This window comes from Miniopterus natalensis, chromosome 4 (assembly GCF_054644295.1).
Source record: "Miniopterus natalensis isolate mMinNat1 chromosome 4, mMinNat1.hap1, whole genome shotgun sequence".
NCBI lineage: Eukaryota > Metazoa > Chordata > Mammalia > Chiroptera > Miniopteridae > Miniopterus > Miniopterus natalensis.
The window spans coordinates 44,734,305-44,747,139 of NC_142084.1; the positions used below are offsets into that span (position 1 = coordinate 44,734,305).

Genomic DNA, 12,835 nt, shown 5'->3' on the forward strand with positions numbered 1-12,835 from the left:
GCTTTTCTTTTCCACCCTCCCTTCCTGTTCTTTCTCACTTTAGTGTCTGCAATAGGAGTTTGAATGGTTTTCTGATCTGAGTGGTATAATTTGGGGTGGGAAATATGGTCACAATCGTAGAATTGTGGACACAGGCATTTTTCTTTCATTTCATCTCCTCCTATCAAGTTCTGCTTTTCCATTTGCTTATAATTCCCACCAAGTTGTAGTTTGAGAAAGTGAGCCAGGAAAAATACAAGAGATGACAAGAGGAAAGAAATGCTGGGACAGGATTTTTCTCTGCCCAAGGACTTCGCAATGTAATCATCATTGTTTTTATCCACAACAAGCTGTGTTTAGTTGGCAAGCCCCCACTAATAAGAAATATATGTGTCAACCTTCTTAGACTTTTACTCTCCGTGAACATGTGTCTTCAATAGTTCTCAACTTCTTTTCCTGCATTTGTGAGTGTGTTAAAATATGTCCGTAACTATTTGCCTTGTGGATGATGGCTTACGTTGCTAAGCATTAGACTACCACATGGAGAGGTAGGTACCGTCTGATGTCAAGTGAAGACCTGACTGGAAATGACCTTGCTGTTTATCACGTCATTCAGCAAGTGCCCCTCCTTCCTGCTGCTGGGACTGAGTCCATTCCCATGTTATACTTCATTTGTTTAGTTCATTCAAAAAATAATGCATGTCTGCTATGTACCAGGCACAGTCCTAAAGCTGGGACTACTGCAGTGCGCAATCAGACAAAAATCCCTTGAGAATTCTACATCTTAGTGAGGTGTGGGAGGAGATAATTTGCAAAATAAATACATGACATAGTTACGTTAGAAAGTGATCAGCACTATGGGGAAAAACAGAGCAAGGATGGGCCTAGCAAGTGCTAGGGGGTTTGGGGCAAGTTTCAATTTTAAACAGTGTTCAGACTGAGAAGGTGATATTGAGCAAAGCTAGAGAGGGGGGAATGAACCCCTCTGTAAGCAGTGTTGCTCTTGGTCCCCCACCAACAAGGAACCTTAGTTAGTGGCCCCACGTAGAAGCTCTGGTAGCTGGTTAATGTCAATATCATATCCATGTGGGCTATTTACGTAGTTTTAAAACGGCTCTTCCTCCCTTCGCTTCTCTACCATTTCCTTTGGGCAGTGTGTCTGGTGATAGTTTCTGCATCTAAAGCATCTGGGATTCTTCAGAGACAAAGCCCACCCCAGGCGTGTTTTCATGTGCGTCTCTCCAGAAATTAGTTTTGCCGATTCCAGCAAAATACTCCTATAGCCTCATCTCCTTCATTATCATTCACTTGTTTCTGCTGGTTCTGTGAGTTAAGAAGGATCTTTGACATTTCAGAAACCAAGATGGGGAAAGAAGATGCTCCGAGAATCTAGATAAGAATGTATTGCTTTTCTAATCAAGGAGATCAGAAACTGTGGTCATGCCCAAACACTTTGATTAAAGGCTGTCATAAGTTTTGTATATAGTCCTTGAGGCATACTCAGGCTGATGGAAGGCTTCCCGTGGTGCTTATTGGCACATTCTAGGCTTCCATTTTTCTAGCACATTACCCCTTTAAGAGCAGTTAAATTGTTTTCCTCTTCTGGGTATCCAGTTATGTTCAGGGAATGATAGTTCCTGGCAAAGTCTCCGTTTGGGGGGTTGGAAACCTTTTGTGGGAGTCCTAAAAATCTAGATGTCGTCAACAGGCCACTTGTGACAGATCTGTGATATTGTTGTAATTTTAAATTAGTGTTAATGAGTAAACTTAATTTGCCGTATAAATTACCAATGCTAACAAAGATTCTCACCCACTATGGTAATGATCATAAAATGGGGATAAAATGTTTTTATTTCATTAAGTCAACATATATCATTAAAACAAATGTTTTTTTCTTTGCCCCAAATCCAAAGTTCTAAAGTTAAAAAAAAGTAAAATCTAATATGATGTTTCCTCTCTGCTTTATTTAATACTCAGCATGACTGATTATTTCAAAGGGTAATAAGATTTTCAAACGCTATACAAAATAAAATTATTTTTAACCGATTTTAACAGAAAAGTTCTTTATATGTATTGTTTTTAAAAAATATGGGACACATCAAGAATGTGCATGTCATCCCTGCTCCAGGGCCATGCCAATCTTCTGTATCATTTCAATTTTAGTGCTGCTGAAATGAGCACTCTATAATTTTTATGTCTCTCTCTCACGCACACAGTCAAGTGTTCAACTTGTTTAAGATTAAGTGTCATGATTTATCAGATAAGGCAGAAAACTTGAAATCTGAGCTTTCTGATTCACTGATTTTACTGGATGACCTTGGGCAAGTCATTTACACCCTAAGCTTTGGTTTCCTTATCTTAAAGCCGGGCAAATCCAATCCTTCCCTATTCTGATGTCATAGGGATGTGGTTAAAGAAAAGTAGATAATGAACCAACATTTTGAGTTCCCGAGAGATGAGCTCCATTTAATTCAATAAATATCATTCTCTACTCTAGTTCTTTAGGGAGACATTAAGTGAAACTCTAGCAGGTAATGTTGGTTAATTAGGCATGTCACACCTACACTGTTTAACTAATACAGTGAGTTGTTTGAACGTGACACTCTTGTATAGCAGGTGCTTTCACAAGGTTCCATCTGTTTATTGGTCGTGCTCTTTAATGAACTTATCTAGAAGGTATGGAGTTGGAAGATGGGTGTGTCATGTATGTAATTTTACTCAAATATACATAAACAGAATTTTCTTTCTTTTAAAAAAATATATTTTTATTGATTTTAAGAGAGAGGAAGAGAGAGGGGGAGAGAGAAACATCAACGTGAGAGAGAAACATGGATCCGTTGCCTGCCGTATGCACCCTGACAGAGAATCGAATCTGCGATGTGGGTATGTGCCCGGACTGGGAATCGAACCGGCAAGGTTTGGGAATCGAACCGGCAAGGTTTTGGTGCCCAGGACACCACTCAACCAACTGGGCCACACTGGCCAGGGTAGAATTTTCTTAATAAAAGTTGACATACTTTTTTTTTTTTTAATCATCACCCTAGGATATTTTTTCCATAATTTTTCAGAGAGGGTGGAAAGGAGAGAGAGAGAGAAACATCGATATGAGAGAGACACATTGGTTGGTTGCCTCCCGCACACACCCCAACCAGGCTGGGGATCGAGCCTGCTACTGAGGGACGTGCCCTTGGCCAGAATCAAACCCGGGACCCTTCATTCTGCAGGCTGACACTCTAACTACTGAACCAAACCAGCTAAGGCAAAGTTGACATACTTTTTAAAAATGTGGTGATTTGGTGGGGAGAAAGAAGAACTACCATTTATATTTAGAAAAGAATGTTTCCTTTAGAAAGTATAGAATTGTTTATTCTGTAAGTATAGTATATTTCCCAGCTTCAAATGCAGGTCCAGCCCACATGAACAGGTTATATATAAACCAAGCTTCCATAGCACAGCCTTCTTAAAGCACAGGTAAAGGGAGGTGTGGTGATTTAAGGAGTGAAAAGGCCTTGGGTTTTAGAGACATACACACTTGAGTTTGCATTCTGGTTCATTTCTTTTTTTTCCCTACATCTGGTATGTCCTTTACTTTTTTTCTTCCTTTTTTATTTTAATCTTTATTGATGAAAACATTACAGATGTCCCTTTTTTACCCCCATTGATCCCCTCCACCCTTCATCCACCCCACCCCCAGGCCTTCCCCATACCAATGTCTGTGTCCATGGGTTAGTTGTGCTTATAAACATATAAGTTCTTTGATTGATCTCTCCCCACCCACTCCCCCACCCCCACCTTCCCTCTGAGATCCCTCAGTCTGTTTCATGCTTGCATGTCTCTGGATCTATTTTGTTCATCAGTTTATTTTGTTTATTACATTCCACATATATGTGAGATCATGTGGTACTTGTCTTTCTCTGACTGGCTTATTTCGCTTAGCATAATACTCTCGAGGTCCCTCCATGCTGTCCCAAAGGGTAAGAGATTCTTCTTTTTTATAGCTGCATAGTATTCCATGGTGTAAATGTGCCACAGCTTTTTTATCCACTAATCTACTGATGGGCACTTGGGCTGTTTCCAGATCTTAGCTATTGTAAATTGCACTGCTATGAACAGTGGTGCATAAGTTCTTTCTAATTGGTGTTTCGGGTTTCTTAGGATATATTCCTAGAAGTGGGATCACTGGGTCAAATGGCAGGTCAATTTTTAATTTTTTGAGGAACCTCCACACTGTTTTCCATAGTGGCTGCATTCCCACCAGCAGTGTACTACGGTTCCCCTTTTTCCACACCCTCGCCAGCACATGTTGTTTGTTGATTTGTTGATGGAGCCATTCTGACAGCTGTGAGGTGACACCTCCTTGTGGTTTTAATTTGCATCTCTCTGATGATGAGCGATGTTGAGCATTTTCTCATGTGTCTCTTGGCCATCTGTATGTCCTCTTTGGAGACTGGCACATTTCTTAACTGAGCCTTACTATCTAGAAATCTTATAGAATGAGACGAATACCCTGCCTGCCTAGGGTCACGAAGATTAATTACATTTTTATTTATTTATTTATTTATTTATTTTGCTAAGAGAATTTCTATTGGGAATTGAAGGGCTGTGGACACCTTAACCATATATTTAGAAAATTGGAAGTGAATGTTAGCTCAGCCTTGGTTAGGGATAGAAGCCAGAAGTTTTTTAAGGTGGTAAAAAGTTACATCATAACTTTTTCTTCCCTTACCCTCTCATAGGCCCTCTGCTTGCTTCTCTGTTGCCCTCTTTTAATTCTCTGTTTCTGGCACAATCCCTCACTAACTGAAATCTCCTCTGAATTCCTTTCACCAGATCCCTCAAATCTCTACACATGAATACCAACAGACATTTTTAAAAATAACAGGGATTAACTCTTGCCTTTGTCTCCGATCCATGGCAAATACATTTTAGTATGAAATCTATAAACCTTTAGTTCTGAAGAAAACACTCTGAACCACATGCAAAGTTTTAATTAGAAATTCTAATTATTTCTATCCTGCATATTAACAGTATGTAGGGGAGAAAAAAACATTTTCTCTACACTTATGTTCTGTCTGGGACCGGTGAATGAATCAGACAAAAGGCGGATTTTCAGGAGAAAAAGATGTACGAATTTATGGATATTTTATTTTCCCCAAATAAAGTGTTTTATATTTTATGGATTTAGTAATTTTAATTCTGTATGCATGGGAGCTTCCCAGGAAAGAAGTGAGAACCCAAAGAGGTGGTTAGACCTGAGAGCTTACATACCATTTTAACAAAGGGCAACAAACTGTGGAGAAGTGACTGGACAAGGGAAAAGGTTGTTCGGACTCCTCGGGACAAAATTTATGGGAAAGTGTATGGTGGATAAGGCTCGTTCAGTGAGGTTTGTTATGCAGACGCCTCTCTGCGCCATCGCCAGCGATTAAGACTCTTCTGTTCCTGGTATGGGAGAGTGGGGCACCTTTACAGACGGGAAATTTATGACCTGCTTTTAGGCAGATGGGAGAGTGCAGAGAGCTCCTCCTGTGTCTGCTGTTTCTTAATTGCCTTTAGCTCAAAATAATCCTTATGTCAAAGTGCCATAGTTTGATCCCCTTCAAGTATAATAGTTGGAAAAAACATATTGTATCTTAATAAGACTATTCTATTTCATATAGACTATAGGACTATTTGATTTAATTAAATCAGTTAATTTATTTTTAGCCTCACCCAAGGATATTTTTTCTATTGTTTTTCAGAGAGAGTGGAAGGGAGAGAGAGAGAGAGAAACATTGATGTGAGAGAGACATTGATTGGTTGCCTCCTGCACTTAGTCGGGGCCCATGATTGAGCCTGCAATCAAGGTACATGCCCTTGTCCAGAATCAAACCTGGGACCCCTCAATACATGGGCCAGCGCTCTAACCACTGGGCCAAACCGTTCAGGGCAGGACTATTTTAATAAGACAGTAAATATATATTTAAATATAGTCATGGCTGAAGGCATGAACAGGCATAGCTGTATACGTATTTAACCCCTCAGCTGCCACTGAGATGAAAGCCAGCAGGCATACCTTTGTATAGTGCACTTTTTTTTGCTTTGTTTGCATGGTGAACCTGTGATTATTTTGTTGATTTGCAAAACAGGCAGTTCGCTCTACTCCCTCTTTAGCATCAGGGTGGGTTATGGCCATTTTGAGGTCACTAACATGAAATCCTACCGGTATTCATAATGCAATACCCATAGTGAATGAGCCAGTGATTGACTTGCACTTATAGAATATTAAATATTTTTTCATTTTGGTTTTTCTGTCTGACAGCAGCAGTGTGCAGGGTCAAAGACAGCTGGCCCCCCATGTCAGTGGTCTAGGATGGCCAGTGAAGCCACCAACATCCCAAGTCCTGTGGTGCGCCAGATTGACAAGCAATTTCTGATTTGCAGTATATGCCTGGAACGGTACAAGAACCCCAAGGTTCTCCCCTGTCTGCACACTTTCTGCGAGAGGTAAGCCTCCTTTGTGAGTGGAGAAGGGAGTTTCACAGGCTGACCTCCTATTAAAGGTTCTTTCCAGAATTCTCCAGTTACCTATGGGAGACAATAAATCGTTTGTGCTTCTGATAGATATCTAGAAACATAATCATGACTTGCCAATAATTTACTTTATTTCAAGTAATTACAAGTGGGCCAAAAAAACAGTCTAGTAGCTGTTTATTCATTTCCACAGGAGATGGAGCACTAAATATTTGAAGATTTTTTTTAAAAAATTTAATTTTCCCTTTGTTCTTTGTGAAACAATTTTTGCCAACCATAGTTCCCTCACAAAGGACCTTTGGTGAGAGACAATTAAAAATCTGCCATTTCCTCCCATATAACAACTAGGTAAAAATATTTGCATATATGAGGGGTTAGTTAAAAGGAGAGCGCCTCCTTCCAAAGATAATTCGAAAGACACACACTATTGGCACACCTGAACATTATGATATTTCAGATGAAGAAAAAAAAATATATATGTAATAATTAGAAATTACCAGAATATACAATATGCTCTATATAAAAATACACGTTCTTATTTATCTTTCCTGAAATTTTTCCCATTGTGTTAATCATTTATCAGAATACACATTCCCTTCCACATAAGCAATTAAGCATAAAGATGCTGTTAGTAATTAGTGGCCTAATTTAAGTATTTCCCTAGTAAGGTTGTATATTTTTCTTAAAAACAAATATGGTAATTCTATTTTGTAGCATTTTGTTAAATACATTTGCTACTATTATTTGATATACATAATTAGAATGCTTTGCCTTCTGTTATAGAATAGGAAATTGGTATTTCCAGTGGCTTCAAATCAATGCCAACTACATCTAGGATCCAATTTAACATAGAGTTGTTAACTGATTGAGTGTGCTTTGAGTTGGTTCACTTTGGAGGGTCTCAGTTGCAACAGAATAACCACGTCCTTGGTGGTGAGGGGCGGAGAGAGGGGTGGATTTGTTATTGGTAGTTAAAGGTTGTTTGTTTGTTTGCTTTGCTTGCTTTGTTGTGGGTTGTTTTGGGGTCTTGTGTGTAATGTGTGGATATAGGGCTTTTGTTTGTCTGTTTTAGTAGTGGTACATAGGGCACCAATACTTCTTATTTTATTCATTTTATACTTTGGCTTAAGTACTTTGTGATTCATATTCCACAGTGGCTAAATGGAGAGTGGTTTTTTCCTCCTTGCTCAATCAGTGTAGCTAAAACACGAATTCCAGCTAATTGTCCACGTGTCCCTGGGCTCTCATGGTAAGACCAGTATTTGATTTGCAGCAGTTGCCAGAGCCTGGGGCTCTATAAAGCACTGAGAGCCACTCCGTCTGAGCTGGCAGAGCTGCCCCATTCCCCAGTGTTCAGTGCCCAGGTGGTTGGTTTGGTTCCCGTTTCCTTATTCTGACAGATGAGAGGCAACATCTGGGCTGTCCCGAGGCTGCCCCCTACCCTCTGGGTCAAGTCTAGCCCAGCCCTTCTATGTAAGATAGAGGCGCTGTTCATTGAAATAGGAAGAAGGCACAGCTTGGGTGCGATCATGGGTTTGGTTTGGGACATGTTGAGTTTTAGAACCTGTGAGGCCTCTAAGGGAAATGTTAAGAAGGCAGTTAGTGTACTGACCTGAGGCTCAGAAGAGGTATGTGTGGAAAGAAATATAAACGTGGGAGTGTTATGCTTTACGAAGGCACGTGGGTATAATATCCAAGGGAAGGAAGAGTGTTTACAGTAGAGCCGGGATTAACTCCAAACTGTATGGACTCAGGAGAAAAATATAGAGCAGACAGGAGAACCAAGTGAGTGTGGTGTCATAAGCCGAGGAAAGATGACATTTCAAAGAAGTGAGGGTGGGGTGGAGCATGGCAGTCAAGCTTGATGAATGCCGCTGAGAAGTCTAGTAAGCTAGAATTCAAAAGTGTTTATTGGATATAGATGTCATTAGTGACTTAGCAAAGGCTGTTTCAGTTTTGGTATCAATTGAGCCCTAGCTACCTCTGGGACATAAGAAAGGTCAGTTAACCTCCTTGATGTCAGTTTCCTCATCTGCAAAATATGGGATATGGGTGAAATCACTGGTTTTTGAATTCTGTTTGGCTGAGAAACTGGGAAACATTGTATAGTGTAGTTATTTAGAGTTTAGATTCTGGTATCAAATTGTCTTGGTTCGAACTCCTGCTCTGCCCCTGACCACCTAAGTCCCAGGCAAGTAACTTAGCCTCCCTCTGCCTGCATTTTGTCATATCCAAAGGTGATCACAATAGTACCTACTTCATAGGATTGTTGGATGTACTTTGGATTTAGTGGTCAGTATATATGTTGGCCATTATTAGCAATACAGTTTGTCAATTAAATGAACTAAGTTGATGCCTGTCGAGGAGGGGCAGGAAGAGGTTGTGTTAGTGTAAGTCTGGGTATCCCACTCCTGCTTCAAAAAAACCACTTCCAATTTGATGCGGTTTTTATTAAAAAAAAACTATTTTTATTGATTTTTAGAGAGAGAGGAGGGGGGGGACATCTATGTGAGAGAGAAACATAGATCAGCTGCCTCCTGCACGCCCTCTGCTGGGGATGGAGCCTGAAACCTGGGCATGTTCCCTGTCCGGGAATCGAAACTGTGGCCAACCGAGTCACACTGGCCAGGGCTGGATGTGTTTTCAACAGCAGAGATCAACTTACAATTTTGTACATAAAAGGAGTTTCAACACCAATGAAAACATGTGACGTGTTTCTTCCAACGGTAAAAGTCCACAGATTCATGAACACCAGACCAGATACTCTAGACCACATTGCCTGGGATCTAACTGATGCATTAGGCCTGGAGTGAGACCTGAGGTTCTGCATTTCTTCCAAACTCCCTGATGAGGCCAATGCTAGCTGTCCACAGTGCACACTTGTGTGTGTGTGTGTGTGTGTGTGTGTGTGTGTGTGTGTGTGTGTGTGTGTGTGTGTGTGTGTCAAGGCTTTAGAAAACACTACCAAAGTCAATGGTATCACTCTTCTCTGGACAGGGCCAACGTGAGTACAGGTTAGCTCCTGGTTTCTGAAATATTCTTTTCAGTAAAGGAAGTTACAAAGACAGTTTCTGCAAAGTGGCCTGCGCAGTTGCTGAGAATGTGTGCAGTACCTGTGAGAAGTGGCAGCTCCGTTCCCTGAGCCCCACTGTGCTGACAGCCCTTGGCTTCTGCTTCTGCCGCAGGTGCCTGCAGAACTATATTCCCGCCCACAGTTTAACCCTCTCCTGCCCAGTGTGCCGCCAGACCTCCATCCTGCCCGAGAAGGGGGTGGCCGCGCTCCAGAACAACTTCTTCATCACGAACCTGATGGATGTGCTGCAGCGAACGCCAGGCAGCAACGTTGAGGAGTCCTCCATCCTGGAGACGGTCACCGCAGTGGCTGCGGGAAAGCCCCTCTCTTGCCCAAACCACGATGGCAATGTAAGTCACTGCCCAGCAGCATGACTGCTTGATTTGGGTCGGCTCTGGGCACTCGGAGGTTCTACACGAAAACAGAGCTCCACCCAGGAAAGGAGTCATTAAAAAAGATTTTTCCCAGCCCTCAGACTATTTTGCCTGCTTACTTTCTCTGACCCAATTATTTAAATAATAAAATCGATCTTCACTCTGTCTTCTGAGCACAGATTGTTGGTTTCCCCAGGAAAGCATGCCTGTCACTATTTGCATAAACATCTGTGTCATAAATTATGGATAAAGATTTAATAATAGATAAGTGCTGCAAATTGAGGATATTTATGAAAATGTGAACTACAATTCTTTATTTTTCTTGCAAGGGAAATTTTTCTCATGCTCCATTAGACTCCATTCCTTAGTAACAAAAAGAAGTTGAAGATATGTGAGTCTTTGATAATAGATTATAGATTATGAATTCCAAACATATTTCCTACTACTAGAAAGCACAGTACTGTTATAAACTCCGGGGGACCTACGTGTATCATCAGATAACTGGTTCACAATGGCTCTGTAACCCGGAGAGGCAGCATTGCATGGTGGCTGAAGGCACAGGCTTTGGAATCAGGCTCCCTGATTCAAATCCTGCTCTTCAACTTATTCTCTGTGTCCACTTTGACAAGTTAATCAAACTCTGTGTCTCAACTCCCCACCTACAAAAAGGAAGTAATAATAGTATTTACCCTGTAGAATAATTGAGATAATTAAATGTGTAAGTCATATAAAGCATAGAGTAAGCTCTTGATAAGTTACCCATTAAAATTATTTCTAACTAATAACTTTAGCCCCTTTTTTTCTTTATATGATGACCATTTCAAAAGTGTTTGAAACGGCTTATAATATAAGGCTCAGGTATAATAAAACCAATAAAGCAACAAGAGATTGTTTGAGCAAAGCACTTATTATTAGCCGTGACTAATGTTTATTTGCCTATCTTGTACCACTCTCTCTGCCCACTACGCTGCAGCTTCACTGGCCTAGAACTTGCCAAGTGTTTTCCTACCTCGGGGCCTGGCTGCTCTCTGTTTCTTATGCCTGGAATGCTCTTTGCCCTTTCTTGATGTGGCTAGCTCATTCTCACCCTTCTTGGGTCAGCTCAGATTTCTCCTACACAGGGTGGGCTTCTCTATCTGCACTCAGACAGGCCACCTCTGACACCCAGTTGCCCTCAATCACATCACTTCTTGATTTCCTTCCCAGCATTCCCCACGCTCTGCATGCCTTCATCTGTGTATTTGCTGACTTACTGATCTTCTGGCTTTCCTTTTAGAAAGTGAGCTCCAAGAAGGCAGGGACCATGTTCACCATTATACCTCTAGTACTGAGCACAGTATCTTATACATAGAAGTATGGAAATCATCGGAGACCAACCAGATGACCACAGGCAAAGGCTATGCGTTCCAAACTTGCTAAAACAGAGTCAGCCACCATCACTTGTGTTTTGGCAGAGATTCAAAGGCAGGCAGAAGAAGGGAAATGCTCAACAGTGGGAAAAGGGGAAGGCTTCAGGTATGCCCTGATGTGAGGCTATTGGCACGGGGAAGCTGGAGGTGGGCTAACTAGAAGGGGACATCTATGTGATAGGTTAAAGGCCCTTTGGCTTTCTCTGATTGTCCTAAGTTGGGAGCAGAGACAAAAATTAGGGAACCTATTGGTAATCAAATCCTAGCCATTTGGGGCCAGTTATTGCTGAAGTTATTGTTGAACTTTTTGGATTGTTACTAGAGATAGCAGTCTGACTTCCTACAAATCTGACTTACAGCAGGCTGACTCCCTGGGCTGTTTATTATAGATATGGAATTGATTTCCTGGCAGGTTGTAGGCCAAAGTTCTATTTTTATATATGGTCTGGCCATTGTCCATTTGTCCATTTAGTCTCTCAGAAGTCCATCAGTACCTATTTGTTGAATGAATGTGCCAGGCCCTGTGCTTGGTTTCTTACATGCCACTTTGCAAAGTAGGTGTTAGTTACCTTCGTTTTATAGATGAAGAAACAGACTTGAACAGTTTAAGTCACAAATCTAATTGACATATCACAAAAGCTAAATGCAGAGGAAAGAGCACCCTGAGCTTTTTGGGAACCAAAATAAGAGTGACATCATGGATTACCTATCGTTATTTAATTGAAAGCGCACCAGACTATCAATCACTATAGGTTTTCTGCACACTGTACTCCATGGGAGAGTTACCATGTAAGTTTTGTAAAAGGAAGTTTAAATGGTGCTTTCAAAAGCAGTTTGAGTATTCTCCTCTGACCGTATCTCGCACTGGCTCTTAGTGAACACTGAGACTGTCTCCTTCTGGAGCTTGCATTCTAAATACTAGTCTGAGAGGGCGTTTCTCTTAAGTACAAGTCCCCTTAGAGTGGTGTCCAGGCACGGAGCTCTCTGGAGGGCTGACTTCATTGGGGAGTAAAGGTTTAGAAACAGGAGACCTACTATAGACGCTAGTCTAAATTTGGGATGTAGAGGGAAATCATTTACAATGAGAAATAATGACAACTGGAATGATTAGGTCAACAAGTGAAGGCGAGAGTGTCGTGGAATTGAGGGAAGAGCTTGTGGCTCAGTGCAGCTAGAGAATGGAAGTGGGGCGGTGGGGCCGGAACACAGGTGCGCTGGAGAACACAGGGCTGAGCCCGGAGAGGATGGGGAGAAACGGTGACTAGCTATGGATGTCCTTGAGAAGACGTTTCACCTAAATTCCATAAGCAATGGGGAAACATTAAAACCTTTAAACAGGAGACAAGTATTTTAGCAATATTATGGAGGAATGGAGTAGCAGAGATGGGAGGCTATGACACCAATTCTGAATTTATTGGGTTGTCCAAATGAGAGATGCTAAGGGGCAGAACAAGAATAGCATCAATGGACTTGGAAAAGAAGAGAAA

At 41.3% G+C, this 12,835-nt stretch overlaps 1 protein-coding gene and 1 pseudogene across 6 annotated transcripts in view; one reads left to right on the top strand and one right to left on the bottom strand.

Annotated features, from left to right (window-relative positions):
* TRIM2 (tripartite motif containing 2) overlaps positions 1 to 12,835 on the top strand; it is a 125,757-nt gene that overhangs the window by 72,258 nt on the left and 40,664 nt on the right. For 3 of the 6 annotated variants that reach the window (XM_016197779.2, XM_087816511.1, XM_016197777.2), the window contains exons 2-3: positions 6,284 to 6,465; positions 9,678 to 9,915. In XM_016197779.2, coding sequence (XP_016053265.1) covers positions 6,332 to 6,465; positions 9,678 to 9,915 — 372 coding nt within the window. In that variant the 5' untranslated portion in view covers positions 6,284 to 6,331. Of the gene's footprint in view, positions 1 to 4,266; positions 5,104 to 6,280; positions 6,466 to 9,677; positions 9,916 to 12,835 lie in introns of those variants that run through there. The other 3 variants (XM_087816512.1, XM_016197776.2, XM_016197774.2) reach the window with 2 other exon arrangements.
* On the bottom strand, positions 2,062 to 2,160 carry LOC148093268 (U6 spliceosomal RNA; annotated as a pseudogene).